The following is an 18,751-nucleotide window of genomic DNA, read 5'->3' on the forward strand; positions in this document are numbered from 1 at the left end:
CAAGAGAAATAGTTCTGAACTCAACCAGCAGAGGACTTCCTTCGTGATGAAATGCTGAGGGCTGCATCCAAGTTGCATAGCCGACTGAGATCAGTTAGCTTCATTCTTGATATACAGATGGTTCCAAGTAGTCAATTCTTAATAATATTCCTGTCTCTAAACTGGAATTCTGGGTAGATCATCAACCATTTTTACCACAAAGATAATTCATAGACTATGAAAACTAAGTGTTGGCCATTGTTATTTTTAAATAATACTCAATTTTGTCTTTTTCATGCTTTTATTCTTAATGTCAGTCCTTTTATTTTAGCAGGTTCTAAAAACCTAGCAATGTTTTTCTCCAGTGCACTTAAAGATGAGCTGATGTAGTGGGATGGTTTGAAACTAAGAAATTCTGATCAGCTTCTTTTTAACTGATGACTGTTTCTGCTGCTGCTCTTTATCAAGAGCAGAATATAGTGTGGCTACAGTGGCATTCTCACAGTGTGCTGTGAAAATATTTTTTTTCTTCTTTTTTGTTGGAAAACTGATGGTGAAGTAAAAACTTAAAATTTTGTGGTGGTATTCTTGCATGGTTCTTGGCATGGTACAGGCCTTCAAAGATTCTTCAGTGTTACAGTAGGACTGCACTAATGCATCCTAACAATTACTATATAAACAGTAAACAGCCTTGACATTTATGCCAGTTTCATCCCAGTACTTCGATACTCTTCCCCTTTCTAGATGAGACAGTTGTCTTGCACTTACCCCTTACTTTTGAAATAAAGGCACTTGGGTCTTTTGGAGACTTAAGTCCATTCCAGATTGCTCAGTGAAACAGTTGCCCAAAGTAAAGGTATCGGGGAAAGAACAGAATAGGTACTGAGAGGAAGATGCTACAGTTATCAAAGCTGTTCCAGGAGACTAAAAGCTGCTGCTGCCAAATATAATAAATTCTTCTTCTTCATAGGTGGCTTTTAAAGTGAAAAGGATAGTCCTATTCTAGGCTTATTACAGGTTTAATTTCTTAAAGGAAAAAAATATAAAGCAGTTGCTAGTACCTTACAACATGCTTGTCTAGGAAAGATGCTCATTGTTAAGGATGTTTGCATCAAGTGAGAAGAAGAGAGAGGGCAGAAGTGAGGGGAAGGTGTTTTTTGAGCTGTCACTTGAAACCAAGGGACCCCTTCCCCTTCACACTGTGTACCTCAATTTCAATCTTATTATTCCTATTGCAATTGCAGAAAGTGCTTGGTGTCCTGTTGAGAAGTAGGAGAAGGTTAAAGGTCAGTAGAATTCCTTAAATTTTGGCCTTTGATTAACTAACTTTTGGCTAAAATGCAAAAGATTTTTTTTTATTATGATTATTATTTTGTAAAGATTGATAAACTTTAAGGTACTTTAAATGCTGCAGAAATACTCGTCCTCTCTAGTTAACACAGAATTGTTCAATGACGCAGAAGGGCCCTGCAGAACAAATAACTTCTGGGAAGTCCTTATTGTGACTTTAGTTTCTCTTGTCTGATGTCCCAGTTGGACTAACTGGGTTGCAAGTTAGCAAGCAGTTGTTCACATTATACCATGTTAGTATCTGATACTTCAGTTTCTCCTGTGCTAAGTGGTGTCACTCCGGTCTAATCTGAAAACTTCTAAATTGGTATGATGATCTCAGGCGTTTTTCATTTTCCCCTTTAGTTTTTATTTCCCTTTTTAAACTAATAAGCAAATATAACTTATGTTCTCACATGATTTCTAAATTTCAACTAGTGAACTAAGGCAGTAGCCAGAGCATCAACCAGTAAACCCCCATTGCTAGTTTATTGTCCAGCTAAAATACAAGAAATGAAAATGCTGAGAAACAACCCAGACTTTAACTTAAACAAGGTTTTCACAGAATCACAGAATGGTTTAGGTGGGAAGAGACCTTAAAGATCATCCAGTCCCAACCTCCCTGCCCTACCTGGCCTTGCTCACTGCGAGGGATGGGGCAGCCACAACTTCTCTGGGCAACCTGTGCCAGGGTCTCTATGCCAGGGTAGCACTTTTTTTTTCTAATATCTAATCTGAGTCTTCCCTTTTTCAGTTTAAACCTATTGCTACAGTCTGTGATGAAGAGTCCCTCTCCATTATTTCTTGTAGGCCCTCTCTAGGTACTGGAAGGCTGCTGTAAGGTCTCCCCTGAGCCTTCTCCAGGCTGAATAGCTCAAACATTTTACCAACATCCCCACTATTCTATTAATATTGTTCCTGACACAGGGGCTATTTCAGGACATAATTTCCCTTTCTGATGTATTTTACAGCTATCCAGCCTATAAGGGTTTCATGTGCTAAAGCAGCATCGATAGCGCCTGTTCCCGGTGGTGGAGCAGGGACTCACCGAGGCAGAACTCCGAAGCAGCGCCGCGCTGCCGGCGGCGAGGAGGCTGGCGGGGCGGATGGCGTATCACGAGGCCCGTGTGGGAAGGGCCCAGCCCTCCGCCCGCCGGTGCCTGAGTGAGCGGCGCCTTTAAGGCGGGCCGGTCCCGCGTCACGGGCGAGGGGAGTGTAAACAGGAAGCGGCCGAACCGGGAGGGCTCGCCGGGGGCCGCAGGTGCTGGGTGACTCGTGCCGCCGCCGCCATGAGCCGCGAGCCGCCGCCGCCGGGCGAGGAAGAGGCGGCGGGAGGAGGAGGGGAAGGAGCAGACGGGAGGACGGGGGCCGCGGAGGGCGGTTGCTACCTGGCGCTGTGCGCGCGGCCCGTGCACTTCGAGAAGGCCAACCCCGTCAACTGCGTCTTCTTCGATGAGGCCAACAAGCAGGTGGGGACGGCGGCGGGAGGCCGCGCTCCCCCGTGCTGACTGACCGGCGGGCGGATCCCGGCCACCCCCGCCATGCCTCGCGGGGCTGTGCAGGCGGGGCCGCGGCTTCGGGCCTGTTGCCTCAGCCTTTCCCGCTGCTGCTCTGCTGCCTCTCTGGCAGAGCGGTGTGGGGGTTCTCATGCCTGGGTTTGGTTCTGTCCTCTTCCCTGGGCTGCTGAGCGTGGGCCTGGTTAGGTTAGATATAAGGAAGAAGTTCCTTAAAGTGAAGGTTCTGAGACGCTGACACAGGTTGCCCGGAGAAGCTGTGTGTGCCCCATTCGTGGCAGTGTTCAAGCCTAGGTTGAACAGGGCTTTGAGCACCCTGGTCTAGTGGAAGGTGTCCCTGCCCTTTGCAGATGAGTTTTAAGGTCCCTTCCAACCCAAACCATCTATGATTTTGTGAGACTGCTGTAGCGTGAGGTCTTGCTGCTGGGAGCCTCGTTCAAGACCTATCATTTTGAGTAGAGACAGCAGTATTGTTGTGAAGTGCCTCAACTTAGCTAAAATTCAACCTAACATACCTGCTTTTACTTCTGCTGCTGTAAGGCCACCTGGGATTTTTCAGTCAGCACTTTTTGTTTCAATTTTGAATGTCCCAGAATTACTGCCAAACTTTGTCGCTTCACTGTTGGCTTCATTTCTCTGTATACTTATAAAAACTAATATTTGTAGCTTCACTTGTGGCTCAGACCTGAATGGGCACTTTGCTTTTAATTTCTTGGCTTTCGTTCTTTTAAATGCATTTGGTTTTAATATTCCTATGGGCTTCTTTGTATTAAGCTCATTATAGCTAAAAGATCCATAGTCTTGTCATGAGGCTTATATAGATGTGGATGTATTCCACGGTCTTCATTCCTATAACCATTTTGTGATCTCACCATTCACAGAATTGACATGATCAGATTTTCTTCCCTGTATAAATGTTATGATTTGCTGTGTGCGGCATGGACACCGTCAGTGGCATATTTGGAGATGGGGAGTATTTTTGGGATGTGTTTCTTGCTGTTGCGCTCTGTTTGGGATTATTGGTATCCTTTCTCTTTATAAACCATAGTGCTTTGCTTATGTTTTGAGGGTCTATTGAAAAAAGATTTCTTACATATGTCTATCAGGAGACACTATATCTCAGTGCAGGTGTGATGTAACTATACAGAAACTGGTTGTTAAGAGCTCACTTGAAAGAAACTGTAATCTAAATTCTCCATGGTTTTTTTGCTACTCTAAAATGGCTTAATTTCCAGTGTATCTTTAAATTACTTGTAACCAGCATTTCAATGCCAGTTTCCCACATGAATGGCCCTCAAAGAGATCTGTCCTTGCTGTCTTCTCATCTCACAAAGATTAAGAGTGTTGCCTTCAGTTTCTATCTTCATCAATGCTAAAAGTCACTGATGATTTACATTTCTAGTAAGGCTGTAGACTTGCTTACAATTTAGTCTTGTCACATGAGCATACTGCACCAGTAGTGTGGCTAATATTACAAAATAATATAGAAGCATAGAGTCAGCTAGGTTGGAAAAGTCCTTCAGGACCATTAAGTCCAACCATTACGTCCAACCATTGCCAAGACCACTACTAAGCCATGTCAGTAAGGGCCTCATCTGCATGGTTTTTGAACACTTCCAGGGACAGTGATTCCACCACGTTTCCTGGGAAGCCTGTTCCAATAACCGATCAGAATATGTGTGTGTGTGTATATACATATATATATATATATACACACACACACTTATCTGTTACTCTGAGACCTGATCGGTGTGTCTGGTGATTCTACACATACAGTAAGGCCAAATAAGGCACTCCCTGACTTTCTAAGATAGTTAAACTTTGTAACAGCATGGATTTTTTTTTAATTTTTTTTTTAATGTTATATTCTGGCTCAATAAGCAGTATAGCTGTAACAGGTTTTGTACATGTGTATGTGCAGTTGTGCTAAAGGAATTCTTTAAGTTGTCAGTGCAAGGTGGCTGAAACTTCTTAAGTACATGCCAAACCACAGATTACCATTAAACTCTTACTGTCTAATAACATGTTCAGACAAGATCAAGCTTCTGGGTCGTTGAGTTGCCTCTCTTCCCAATCCCCAAGCTGATTTCCTTTTTGTTTTAAAGTGTCCTCATGTCTCAGATACTTTTGCTAGTACCCAGCGTAGGAAAATATTAATATATTAAAAAAGCGAGAGAAAAGGTTATACGGATTTCTACTGTTTTAACATGCCCAGAGGTTCAGAATATGCCTACAAGACTGTTACAGTACCATTGGAAACCCATCACATCTAAGTAAACTTGGAGCTCCAGAGAAAGGAATTATTATTTACTGAATCTCAGTGTGAACTGACAGATCTGTGTAAGAACAGAAATGGTGTCTAGTAAAAAAAAATCAAAGTATGGCTTATAGAAAAGACATCATGTTAGGGTTGTGAATTGGAATAAGCTACAAATACGTTCACAACTTTTTCATAGGTTTTTGCGGTTAGATCCGGTGGAGCTACAGGAGTTGTTGTTAAAGGTTTGGAGGATAGAAACCCTATTTCTTTCAGGTAAGCCACCTTCATCTTTGCTGCCTTGGGATGAAATTCTGCAATCTTAAAATTGTGTGGTTCTTAGGCCTGATTTACTGTAATTCAAGCATGAAACTTGTAAGTTAGTTGTGGTCATTTTTTGATTTTTGTTCTTGAACATAATCTTGCAGTTAAGATGGCATGCTCTGCCCTCATGAATTTATAGTCTTCTGTATGTGTGGGATGGGGTGGAAGACCGGAGGTTATTAGGCTGTGGCTTCCTTTTTTAAACAGCAGTGTTTTAACAATACATGCTATGTATGTGGGAGAGTGTGGGGATTCCTACAACAGCAGTGACTTACCCAAGAATGCAAATTAAACAAAATGAAATAAAATTAAATGTGTAGAGAACCGGGATTTCTGAATTTCATGCCTGTGATTCAAGCATGGTGTTTCCAACATACAGGTTTCTTGCATCCTTTTTCTTGTTTAACCTAAATTGGCTTTTTTAATGTCTTCCATTTCTTGTGGAAGCATTTTATTTTGCAGAATCTGACCAACAGTACTTTAAGTGAAACTTTTGTCCTTAGAAGATTGCTTTATGTACGCCTTTAAGAGTGATAGCTCTTTGATCTCTGTCCATATGTAAGGAATTACTCTTTTACTTGCAAGTTACTTCAGTTCAGATATGGATTAAGCAATTTGTAGTCAAGGTGCGTTTACTGCCATCTGTCAGGAATTACATGGGGACTGTCCTGAGAGTTGCTATTTTTATTTGACTTTTTTATTTGACTACCCTTGTCACAAATCCTGAGAGCTGAAAATAGTGAACTTCAGGAGGTTCCACAGTTTTCCTGCTTCACGAGCTCTCTGTCTGGACTTAATAACACATACTGGAAGTAGAACTACCTTATTCATGCCAATTGTACTGATGCTTGTTTGGTAAGAATACTTTTTTTTTTTTTTTGTGGTATGAAAACAGCTTCACTCTCCCTCTAACATCAGAAATTCTTCTAGAGGATTTGTCCTAATGGGGAGGCACATAGGCTTGCGTCAGTGGTAGCTCTAGAAGTAAAGGAGCTGACTGCATGATGTTGGTGAGTGTCACAGGACCCCAGACTTACTGGGACAGAACTGAGAACTCGGGTTTGAACGGTCCCACAGTTGTCCAACTTTGCATCATAGGCCAACAGTGCTGAACATTTGTGGTAACTTCCGGTGCTAATTCAGGACTTCTGAAGAGTGGACTGCTGTTATCTTTCAGTCTGAATTTTGAATCCTGTACTTGTCAGGCAATGCTCATAAGTTGTATTCAGAAGCATTTGCATTGCACTTTTTTTCTTCTCTCCTTTTGAGGGTATATTACAGAGTTCTGTAAGAAACTATTTTAGACAGTATTTCCATAACTTCTTTCTCTGTAGGATGGAAGACAAAGGAGAAGTGAAGTGCATCAAGTTTTCCTTGGGGAACAAGATACTGGCTGTGCAGAGAACTTTGAAGAGTGTGGTAAGAAACCTGCACCGTACAGATAGGGAATTGGAGCTGAAAGTCTGCTTGCAGTACCCAAGTAGAAGCTTAGACAAATGCTCAAGAGGTCTCGTGGCTAACAACAGCTGCAGTGAAAATTCCTTTATCATCCTGAGAGGCTGAGCAGGCAACACTGTTGTCTTGCTAGTGTCATCATTTAAGAAAAGGTGTGGGGGGAGCCAACTTCTATAAGGACTTCCATATCAGGGGTGAAGTGGAATATAGTAAGTCATGTTTATCTTCAATATATCCAAAAGAATTTGAAAAACGAATAACTATTCTCTTGTACCCATGTATGTATCTCCTCTGTGCTTTATAATTGCTAATACACTTCATGGGTGTTTTTGCAGGATTTTTTGAATTTTATTCCAGATAGCCCTCAGCTAGAGTATACACAGGAATGTAAGGTAAGTCAAAGGTGCCAAGCTTATATGCCTAGGTGAATCTCTGCTATATTGGTGGCGTCTGCTCTACAAGAGAACTAATTGAGATACCTCCCAAACAGTAACATTAAATAAATATGTAGCCACTACTGCCTATCTGAATTAAAGTAAACAAACAGGTATTAACAATACCAGAAGAACCTTCCTGGTCTGGTCACTGTAATTCTTTCCTAGAAGGGACTGGAAATGCTATGACAACAAATGCTGAGGCAACAAATGTCAGGGTTTGGGAAAGAGAAGAGACAAAGTGCTGGTGATAGAGAAACAGCAGACAGTAATTATACTAATGCCAGATAGGTTAATGTGGCTGCTTTACCCTAATTTCACTGATCAGTGTTAGTAAGCTATTACTAGTTTGTGTGCTGTTTGGTAATTTTAAACAACCCTTTTTATTTTTTTTTTATTATTATTTTACCAGAAACATTGCTTGGTACTTTTCAATTTTTAACTAAGATAAGTTATGTTTTGGGGTATTCTAAAGTGAATTTTTAAACATCTGATTTGCACAGATCTCTTTATTCCTGTAGACTTCAAAGCTGAAGCATTCTGATTCATCATTTAGAATTATGTGTTTGAGTAAATCATTCTAGCAAAGCATTTATGGTAGCGTTCTGAGTGAAGTCATGGCAAATACTTCCACTTAGCTCTTAATTTCTGTTAACATAAGGAACCTGCTTTTCATGGCAGGAATTGGTTGAATTTGCAGTATGGTTTGAACCAGCAGAACTTGGTTGTTTTTAGGGCAAAAAGAAAATTTTACTATGTAATAAACTTGTAAATGTCACATGCTGCCAAAATTTCAGGCCATAGAGTAGTTGTGTTCAATCATTGTTTTGGAAGTTTTTACGTAAGTACATGATGATGATGAGTACATAAGTACATACATGATGCAGGGTCTCCAGTTGACCAAAAGTATTAACTCCAGTGATTTGGTAACTAAATTGCCTTTGGTCTTGTGTTCTTCATTTAGTAATATTAACTTATCTGTATAGTTAATTATTCCAAGTAAAAGAGTGTCTGTTTGCTTGTTTGTTAAAAGACAAAGAACGCAAATATTCTAGGATTCTGCTGGACAAGCTCAACAGAAATTGTCTTCATCACAGATCAAGGAATTGAATTCTACCAGGTAATACAAATAACTCCTGCAGGACATATCTAGAGAATTGAAAATGTAAATTTGTGATGGTTTCTTTGAATTCTTTCTTCTAGCTCTCTCATTGAGAAAACAAACTACTAAACCAATAAAATTCTGCCATGATTATTTTTCTTTGTGAGGAATACATTTTTGAGGCAGAGGGAATTTATTATCAACAGGTTATTTAGCACAGCTAACAAAGACCTTCTATAAAGGAGTACTTAGTTAAGCCTTGGGAACTCTAGATTAATAATAGATGCTCTTGGCTTGCATGTAGTATTCATGTATACATATATGTATATTTAATGTGAAATACCACTTCATGCAAAACAAGTCAGCATTAGGGAGGATGTGTGCATGCTTAAAATGCAGCAAAGAAGAAATAATTGACTAGATACTGATACCCACCTGCAAAGAGGCAGTTTTCTCCTATGTTGATCTCATTGTCTGAGTTCCTCTGTGTTGTGTGTATTTACCTTTGCATATGTTTTTGATGAAATCTAATGAATAAATAGCCCTTTCTGACATTCATGATGAGGATTGTTACGAACAACCTCCGAAGTTGTGCACTTCCCAATAGTTCCAGTCCTAGAGCTAAGACATGGTGTCTCACATAATTACTAATAACTAACAGTAAAAAAAGTAACAGAAAAAGCAGCAGCATTTACTGCTGATTGAAGGCGAAAATATGTTTGACACCCAAGAGATAATGAATGTCAACCCTGCAAATAAAAGGGCTGAATCAAGTAAGTGTGTTTTTAAGGGAAAGTTATTTAAGCCCTTAAAATGAAAAGAATTAATTTATATACTGTCTTAGTTCTTAAAATAAAAGATTAAGGAAGCTGAGGAGAGCAGGTAGCAAAGATATTGTAATAACTTTCTATTAAAACTTCACTAGTTGTGTCAAGCTAGGTGTTTTCTCCATTATGGACAGAACTTATATCCAGACCTGGATAAGGGGAAAACAGAGCACCTTTCAGCTTGTTAGGATCTGAGGAGGATTTGATGTGCATTTCCTTAGCTACAGTAAATTGGGGCCTAAGCTGTGATTGTCAGGTTTCTGAGGTTTAATTCTAACACCATAAATGCCCTTACACTTAACAGTTTCTCACTTAACATTCCTAGCAATTCTGTAGTTGTTGGAATACTGACAGTAATACAATGCTAATATCCTGGTTTTTCAGGTATTACCAGAGAAACGAAGTTTAAAACTTCTGAAGAATCAGAGTATTAATGTCAACTGGTACATGTATTGTCCAGAGAGCTCTGTTATTCTTCTTTCAACCACTGTCCTTGGCAATGTCCTGCAGCCATTCTATTTCAAGGTAAAGGGATGTATTCCAAACATTTCATTTTGTGTGCTGCTTTTTAGACTGCTTGTTCACTCAAATATTCTATTGTTTTTCCTGTGCTTCTTACAAGAGGTGCATGTGTTCACATTCTTGTAGGACTATAAGCAAAGGACAAAGCGAAAATCTGTGAGGTAGTTCCAAGGTGATGGCTTAGAATTAAGTAATTTGCTCTTTCTTATGTTCTCTTTGGAAAGAGGTCTGTCTAGCTACTGTTGGACCTTCAAAATGGAGGAAAAAAATAGTGACACAATATTTGACAACTTAAATATATTTCAAGAGATCTTTTTTCACTTAAGTATATATTATTTACTTTTGATATGAGCTTTGGCACTCTGTAGTACAGTAATGACAAATAAGGGCCTTTCACTTGTGATTATAATTACAACCTGCCAAATGTGAGGGGATGATTTTGAAAAAGAAAGACAAAAAGTAGTGCATAAGAAACAATTACTGTCCCAAGCATGAGATGGTTTGTTTACAGTATTTATTTCTCTTTGTGTTCTTCCCTGTGGGCATGCTTAAGCTTACTAGGAAAATATTTTTCTTATTGTCTTGAAAAGGTGTTTAGCGAAAACTAGAATCTGTTTTAAGTTAATCACACAGTAATTATAAGGTGAAGAATTACAGCATTTGTCTTGCTTCTGTCAAAGGGTTAATAAGATTTCTGTGGTAGTCTAAGGAAAGAGATTAAAAAGCAGTTTATTCAAATGGTTTCCTGGTTTGTGTTGATCATGTGTACTGCATCCTGAAATGACATTCTCCTAGGTGGCTGGTAGAACTTACTAGCCTCTCACAGTTTTCTTTTTAGGGGCTTAGGTCATGCTTTCCCCTCCTTAACATTTTGTGTTGAGTTGCAGCTTGAAGCTAAATAGTTCTTATTTTGCGTTCAGAAGGTAATCTTTAAAGGTCTTCTGAGAAAGGTACTGTGCTGAAATAATCTTTGAAAATAGAGCTCTAGCAAAAAAGATATTGCTGTAGCATTCACACTTCACACTCAAGAATGAATGAATGAGAATGGGAAGTGAATTTCAGTTGAAGCTTTGAAAACTCTAAAAACTTGTTTAAATATAAATTCCATAGTAAAGATGAAGAGGAGAGAGGAAACATTATGCAGGAGCAGGGATAGGCTCTAAGGCAGATTGTGCATTTAGCAGGAACTAAAGGAAACTGTGACTGGAAGGAGGCACTGATATTTCCCCTTTCCAGTAAGCAGTTATTCATGACTTGGGGCATATACTTTGCTGGAAGAGAGCGAGGAAGGAAGAGAGCTGCTATTTGAGATGCCTAGGTTAGTTGTAAATGGGATTTGTATAGACATTTGTCTTGACTTGCTAAAGTTGAAAGGTTTTTCTAGCTGAAGCTGACATTACAAAATCAAGATGATAAAGCTGCCAAAATTATAACAGTAGAAGCACATGTTGAGTCACGCACTTTGTGTCAATGCCTTTCTTCTTTTCGGCTATTGCCACTCTTGGCCTCCTGGGAGTGCTGTTGATACAGCATTTGATTAACGGTTGCTTGAGACCTCTGGTTTATGTCTTAATAATTATTTATTTTTTCCTGCTTAACAGAGCGGAACAATGTCAAAACTATCAAAATTTGAAATTGAATTACCTGCAGCACCCAAGTCGTCCAAGCTCAGCCTTTCTGAAAGAGATATTGCTATGGCTACAATGTACGTATCTAACTAATTAAGCCTTCCTTGGAAAAGCATGACAGTTCAGGGGATGCTAAGAGAAGATAAGAATATTAACTTGGTTGCATTTGTTTCTTGTTCTAGCAGTACTACTGCCTTAAAGTGCTTCAGTTACTGCCATGAACAAAGCCTCTAAACAGTATCCTAGAGCTGGTTTACATTAAATTGTTCTTGATTTGTACAGAAACTTTGAAAATGTTTATTTCTTTAACTAGTGTGTTGATAGAGTTGGTCACAGATGCCCAACTTGCATGAGTCTAGGATGTGCCATGTGACTTATCAAGTGCTGGTTTAGTCTTGATTAATAGATTATCTGATTTGGGTAATCTCACATCTTTTAGGATAAAATGTATGGCTCTAGTAGACTGGTTAGAGGTCTTATTTGAAAATAATGCTGTAATCCTATTGCCTTGTTAGATATGGACAGCTTTATGTTCTCTATTTGAGGCATCACTCAAGGACTTCCAATAGTACAGGAGCCGAAGTAGTCCTCTATCACTTACCCAGGTAAGAACAGAATGAAGAACACTCATGGTGATTCACGAATAAGAGACATACTGCTTTCCAGTTTCAACAGGCTTACTGACCAGCTCTCATGCCTGTTTGTTTCCATAGAGAAGGCTCCTGTAAGAAGACACACATTTTAAAGCTGAACAGAACTGGGAAGTTTGCCCTGAATGTTGTGGATAATTTGGTGGTAGTCCATCATCAGGATACTGAGGTCTGATTTATTTATATTATGTTCATAGAATCATAGAATAGTTAAGGTTGGAAAAGACCTTAAGATCATCAAGTTCCAGCCCCCTGCCATGGGGTTGCCATGTTGTGCCTTAACTTTTGAAAGTCACAGGCAGACTTTAATAACAGTGCCTGTTAGCTCTAGAAATGCTTTTACATGTGCTTAGCTTTGCAAAAAGCCAGAGTATTTGCAGGAACAAACCCATAAGGGTAGAAGACATTCAAAGTTATCCTTTTAGCTTGCTGGGCTAACATTTAATCAGGGCTGTTGTTAATTCCTGGGGTTTATACTTTCTTTTTAATTCCTGTTAGTCTCCTATGATACTCTCATGCTGTACTGTGTAGGCTTTTAAGGCAGCATACGAAGAAGTAGAGTTAAATTGGATACTAAATTATGAAACCCATATTGCAAACATTTGAATGCTATATGACAAACATATGCTCCTTGAATTTGAAGGCCCAGATCTGCAAAAACTTACATGGACTCAAGTGATCTTATGCATGTGGTAGTGTGGGTAGAACTTGTTTGTCTGTAGTCTCAGGAGCAAGGCTTGATCAGTGGTGAAACTAGAGTGGTATTTTGCTCTTAACTTGTGGAAAGGCTTTGGCTTCTTGCCCCTGTTCCTGAAGCTGCCCAAGAGAAGATAATACATCTTATCTTATTAGGATGGTTAGTTGATGTTTCAGCTATAATTCATGTTAATTCTACGCATTTAACCTAGAGTGCTTTTTCTCCAGCGTTTTGGTCGAGGTATGACTATATAAGCATAGAGAACAAAACCAGGGTAGGTTTATATTTTACCCTACATCTACAAATAAGGTAGATGGTAGTAGTGGAAGTCATGTTTCATTAGCACTGACAGTAAAGCTAATTTTCACTGTGCAAGGCTAAGAATGTGTTACATACTGGGTGGAAGTGTTAGTGACCTGAGTTGAACAAGACTGAATGGTAGATGTATGAGGATATCCTAGGAAAATGCAGAATTTTCCTCGGTTTCTAGTGTCCATAACTAAGCAGGGAATTCAACATGAATCTCTTGCAAGGGGATGTACAAGACAGACAAAGACATCTACTAGGGCCTGTAGTGACAGTTTAAGGGGGAATGATTTCAAACTGAAGGGTAAATTTAGATTGGATACAAGCAAAATATTTTTTACAGTGAGGGCAGTGACACTCTGGAACAGCTTCTCCAGGGAAGTTATGGATGCCCCATCCCCAGAAGCGTTGCTTTGAGCAATGTGGTCTAACAGAATGTGTCCCTGCCACAGCACATCTCTTCCAGCCTAAACCATTCTCTAATGGAGAACATAAGGTGAAAATATGAAAAATCAGCCTGAATGCACGTAAATGGGGAGTAATTCCTGCTTGTGAATACTATTTTTTTCTTCTCAATTGCAGACTTCAGTTATATTTGACATCAAGCTAAAAGGAGAATTTGATGGGTCTACTACTATCCATCAATTTGTACTTCCGCCTCGATCAATACAACCCTATCAAATACCTGTAGCAGGTATTACTCATATTACTATATAATAAGTATCTAACACTGTTATCAAGATTATCTAAATGTAACAGCTGGTACACCAGTGCTTCAGCTTTTAGGATGTTGGTTACTAACATTTCTATGATGCATGTTTAGGAGAGGGTGAGAGAGGGAAGAAATTAAGAAGGATTGAGCATAAACCTGTGTTCCAAGCTTATGCCTACTACAGAAAAGTAGTCAATGTTAAGACTTCAACACTTAGATTCTTCTTTGATTACCTTTCTGTTCTCCTCTCCTAGAAGTGTAGGAGATAATTACTGTCAAGCTGGAAGTAGCTAGAAATAGTCTGAGTGTAGTTCCACTAGCACAGGGCAAAGCAGGATAGTTCTCTTTATATAAGAGAATGATGCTTTTAAAGAGCTTCTAGAGGAACGGTTGCACCTTAAACATCTGAGTTTGAGTCACTTATAGCAAGTATGACTGACAAATCTGCAGGTGGAGGCTTGTATTAAACAAAGGTTAGGATAAGACCAGTCTTCCTTTTTACAATTCTTACATAAATACAGCAGATGGCATCTATGTAGGTGTAATTATAGTACTAGAGATAGGATACTTGTGCATGCATGGTGTCATTTGTCTGTTTTGAAGAATTTGTTTCCCTTCTCAGTATCAGACTTTGTATATGATCTGGCTAGCATGAATGGGAGTATCTTTTTTGGTCTGTGTGCTGTAGGACTGCTAGATGTGTTATAATCTATGTGTGTTTTTCAGTGTAAGATTATAGTTTGTATTTTGTTAGTGTAGGAGAGCTACCAGAGAACTACTGTTCTTCACCTGATGTTATTTTTTCCTGCAGGTCCAGCCTCTGTGACTAGTCAGTCTCCTGTTCCATGTAAACTCTGTATCCTTTAAATACTCTGCAACTGTAAGCAGCTTTCTGAAGCTTTATTCTATGTACGATTGACCCATTAAGTCCAGCTTTAGCTGATTACACTTCAAGACAAAGTATGCTTTGTAAGAGACTAATGCTTTCATAGAACTATAATTATGGCAATCTAGTATACTACTAGCTTATTTGAGATACATGTATTAAATTACTGATAGGTACACTATGAAGTTGAAGATATAATTCCAAGAATAGGGTTCAAGACTTCCAAGATAAGATGACAGTAAATGGAAGTACATTAATGGGATCTGCATCAGTACAGTAATATGAATAGTAGCAACACTGTGGAATCAAATGTTAACTATTGATGTTAGAACTTTAACATTCAGATTCTTCTTCTTGGATTGTCTTTCAACCTGATATTATCATCAGTGCAAGTGAAGGTAAGCAGTGAGCTGTCTCACTCTGCTGTACTCATTGTCAAAGGGTGGCTGGTTTATACCTTCAGTGCACAAAGCAGCGTAAAACAGAGCAACTAAGCAGATGTACCTACTAAGATGAGTACTCTCAGTAGTAATAACTGAGATAACCACATTTTTACTACAACTTTTCACAGGTAATGCTGCTCTAAAACAAACTTGGGAAGGCAAATAAGTTATAATCCAGATGTGTTCTCATTTAAAGATTGGAAAGTTGGATGTCTGGGCTATACTATACAAGGCAATTAACTTTTTGTTTTATTCCTTCAAATCAAGGTTACCTCTGGAGTCTTCAAGTGAAACTTGAACCTGTAGTTAACCTCTTGCTAGATAAAGGAAAACTAATGGATTTCCTTCTCCAAAGGAAAGAATGCAAAATGGTTATCCTATCTGTATGCTCTCAAAGTAAGTTCAAGTGCTTTGTCTGTATCTTGAAAGTACACTTCTGCTTGTTCATAAATACCGATACAAGTTAGCTGGGCTGTACTTAAATATGAGATCACCTCTGAAGCTAGCTTGGTCCTGGAAGATGTCATTTGCCTAGACTAGCCTCAGTAGGTTAGTTAATTTAAATTAGCAGCATGGAAGAATTCAACCCACTCCCCACTTAGTTAAAATCTAACACGTCTGAAAGTGCTTTTTAAGTTTAGAATCAAGCTTAGAGCAGAGATCACCTTTTGAAACTGGCAACATTAAAGCCCCTGGTTATTTCTCCTCATAGTTCTTTCTTTCTTTTTATCTTTCCAGTGCTCAGTGAGCCAGAAAGGGGATCATTGTCTGTGATTGCAACTGTTTTTGACAAACTGAATCATGAATATAAGAAGTACTTGGAAGCTGAGCAAAGCTATACTATGGTAAACCATGTTAGCTACAGCAGCTTACAAAGATAGGACAATGCTATTTGCATTTCAGGTTGCATCATGGTAAAGGCATGCTCTTTTCAACTTAGGAAATTCAGGTCTACCCTAAGGTCTTGGCTGCCCCAGGCTTATGGGAGAAGGTCTACCATGCAAGGTGCACTACCCCCACTTATCACTCCCTTGTGGCAGATGATGCACAGCTCATCTCCATCATGACAAGTAACACACCCCAGTGTTTGAAAGCAAAAGAGGGTAGAAGCTTAAAAAGCAGCTTCAAATATGTAACTTCTGAAGTAGTTTCCAAACCAGTGATTTCATGGCACACTATACCATTGCCCAACACCTGCAGCCCTGATGCTTCTGCCCTGATGCTTCTGTTAAAACACCAAGTTCAAGCACTAACTCACATAGCACAGCCACATACTGAAAATCCTTTTAAAAGCCCAGGGCATGTGTCACAGTAAGTTTGATTCATCTCTTTGCTTTGAGGCAAACTGTAGCAGCTGTTTACATTACTTTTAAAAGCAGTTATAAATTGAATAGAGAAGCCCATACTGAACAGAATACATTCTGTATAATGTGACCACAGATGTGAACTTGCTCAGTAACAAAACACGTTTATAGTTATGTTCCCAGTGGAGAATGATCTCTGTACAGATAAGACTGAAAAAAATGTGCAACACTGCAGTTTTCTTTTAAAAGGGCTTTCTTCTTGCAGGTGGTAGAAGCAGGTCTGAGTAGAAGTAATCCACTCCTGAAACGTCCAGTTCGCACTCAAGCAGTTATTGACCAGTCTGACATGTACACACACGTTTTATCTGTATTTACAGAGAAGAAGGTAAGTTAAAAGTGTTAGCCTGCAGGAGGCTTTGTTGTCAGGATTAGGTGTTTTGATGCCCATCCTTATGGGGCTGTCATTAAAAGGGGAAGCTATGCAAGTTCCACCTAACACTTTTTTCTGTTCAGGAAGAACCTCATAAGTTCACTATAGCAGTCCTGATGGAATACATTCGCTCTCTTAACCAGTTCCAGATTGCAGTTCAGGTAAAGTACTTACAACATGCCATGTGTATCACCTTACTTCATGAAATGACATGGAGTTTCTGACCAATCCTGGTCATATGTCCAAGTCCTATAGAATGCTACCTTCTAGACTGTAAAAACTGGTATTGAGACATACCTTTGATGGTGGTCTTCCTGCATTCACAGCACTACTTGTACGAGCTGGTCATCAAAACCCTTGTTCAACACAACTTGTTCTACATGCTCCATCAGTTTCTGCAGTACCATGTGCTCAGTGACTCAAAGCCTTTGGTATGTAAGACAAGTTATTTCAATAAGCTAGTGATGGAGATGGGAAGTCTTCAGAATCTTAAGGTTATTTCTGCTTTTGGCCTAGGCTTGTCTGTTACTGTCCCTGGAAAGCATTTACCCTCCTGCACACCAGCTCTCTCTGGACATGTTAAAAGTAAGCATTTCAGACTATAGTAACTCCATGTCACATGTGGGTTAACTTATCAAACAACTTACCTGACCAAGCTTGAAGTGACTAGCTAGCCTCTCAGTCACATGTTAGAAGCATAGTCTTACAGCTATGATTGACTTCACAGAGACTTTCCACAGCAAATGATGAAATAGTGGAAGTTCTGTTGTCCAAACACCAAGTTTTGGCTGCCTTGAGATTCATCAGGGGCATTGGAGGACATGACAGCATTTCAGCCCGCAAATTCCTTGATGCAGCAAAACAAGCAGAAGATGACATGCTTTTCTACACTATATTCCGATTCTTTGAACAAAGAAATCAGCGGTTACGAGGAAACCCTAGTTTTACACCAGGTAAGCAATAAGCAATCAGATACTCAATTGTGAAAGTAGAACTAAGACTTGTTTCACTTCCAGTCGAGTCTGAATTACAAGATAAAATTTGTGGTGCATTTTAGCCTGTATTTTAGACTCGCCTTCAAGCATAGTTCCAAAGTTAACTTGTCATATCCCATCCTATACTGCACCCAGGAGTAAAGAGACTGAGCCAAACAGGAATTTGCAGATTAAGCTAACCTGTTTGGCCTGCAGTTGCTTGTACTTTAAGCTTAGCTGAGTCATTATCTCTGATTAGCGCTTTCTCCTGAAGCCAGAAACTGGGTCAAGAAACCTTAGAGTTCAGTTGTTTGTTTCCACAGATGAAAAAAAAAATTCAAGGCTCGTTTTGTACTACAGTTCCTCTTACTTCAAAAACCAAGTTACACTGGCTTGCACCAGCAACACTGTATTACCAGAGAGCCTGTAGGTGCAGAATCCCACTCCAAGACCTTGTATCTTGGCAGTAAAGAACTTGCAGATATGAATCTGCTTCTTAAATACTGGAATTAGATCAAACATCTGCTTTACCACAAGAATCCTTGTCACAGAACAGGAGGTAGCTCAGTATTCTACTGCTTTAAAATTATTAAACTCCTTTACTTAAAGGGATTAAAGATAAAAATTAGTACTTACTAACTCAGGTAAGTAAAACTGCAGTCTTGTTTCTAAGTTTTAATGTCTATTTCCCCTCTCCTCCTTAGGCGAGCACTGTGAAGAACACGTCACCTTCTTCAAACAAGTTTTTGGAGAACAAGCTCTCATGAAGCCAACAACACTCTGAAAGACTCTTCCACTGAAATGTATAAACTTAATTTATTGCATTTAAGTAGATTTTTGAACTACAAAATTGCTATTTTATAATAAAGTATATACAAGACATTTTGGCAAATAGTACTAAAAATATTACAACTTGTGATGGCTTCCCCCTAAAAATAGAGACAAAAATTGCATTGACCTGCATTTAAAATCAGTGTC

At 39.3% G+C, this 18,751-nt stretch overlaps 1 protein-coding gene across 5 annotated transcripts; it reads left to right on the forward strand.

The window, feature by feature from the left end:
* The first annotated feature begins 59 nt into the window (after positions 1–59).
* RMC1 (regulator of MON1-CCZ1) lies at positions 60–18,668 on the forward strand. Of its 5 annotated transcripts, none has more exons than XM_080611873.1 (20): positions 60–2,777; positions 5,279–5,355; positions 6,738–6,822; positions 7,194–7,250; positions 8,326–8,412; positions 9,606–9,746; positions 11,345–11,448; positions 11,887–11,976; positions 12,085–12,190; positions 13,607–13,718; positions 14,548–14,592; positions 14,967–15,020; positions 15,333–15,461; positions 15,804–15,910; positions 16,635–16,754; positions 16,883–16,960; positions 17,126–17,230; positions 17,316–17,384; positions 17,527–17,752; positions 18,478–18,668. In XM_080611873.1, the coding sequence occupies exons 1-20, from the start codon at positions 2,598–2,600 to the stop codon at positions 18,555–18,557; spliced, it is 2,052 nt and encodes a 683-aa protein (XP_080467999.1). In that variant the 5' UTR covers positions 60–2,597; the 3' UTR covers positions 18,558–18,668. The 5 variants fall into 5 exon arrangements, with proteins under 5 accessions (XP_080467999.1, XP_080468001.1, XP_080468002.1 ...); XM_080611876.1 differs by lacking the exon at positions 60–2,777 and adding an exon at positions 6,299–6,413 and having other exon boundaries at positions 5,331–5,355; XM_080611875.1 differs by lacking the exon at positions 5,279–5,355 and having other exon boundaries at positions 2,611–2,777.
* The last annotated feature ends 83 nt before the right edge of the window (positions 18,669–18,751 follow it).

Source organism: Psittacula echo (assembly GCF_963264785.1).
Source record: "Psittacula echo genome assembly, chromosome: 2".
Taxonomy (NCBI): domain Eukaryota; kingdom Metazoa; phylum Chordata; class Aves; order Psittaciformes; family Psittacidae; genus Psittacula; species Psittacula echo.

Excerpts from the sequence above, each read along its gene's own strand:
- RMC1 (XM_080611873.1), top strand. The coding sequence starts at position 2,598 with ATGAGCCGCGAGCCGCCGCCGCCGGGCGAGGAAGAGGCGGCGGGAGGA. Across the intron at positions 2,778-5,278 it reads TCGATGAGGCCAACAAGCAG|GTTTTTGCGGTTAGATCCGG; the intron begins GTGGGGACGGCG and ends ACTTTTTCATAG. Across the intron at positions 17,231-17,315 it reads TCAGTGACTCAAAGCCTTTG|GCTTGTCTGTTACTGTCCCT; the intron begins GTATGTAAGACA and ends CTTTTGGCCTAG.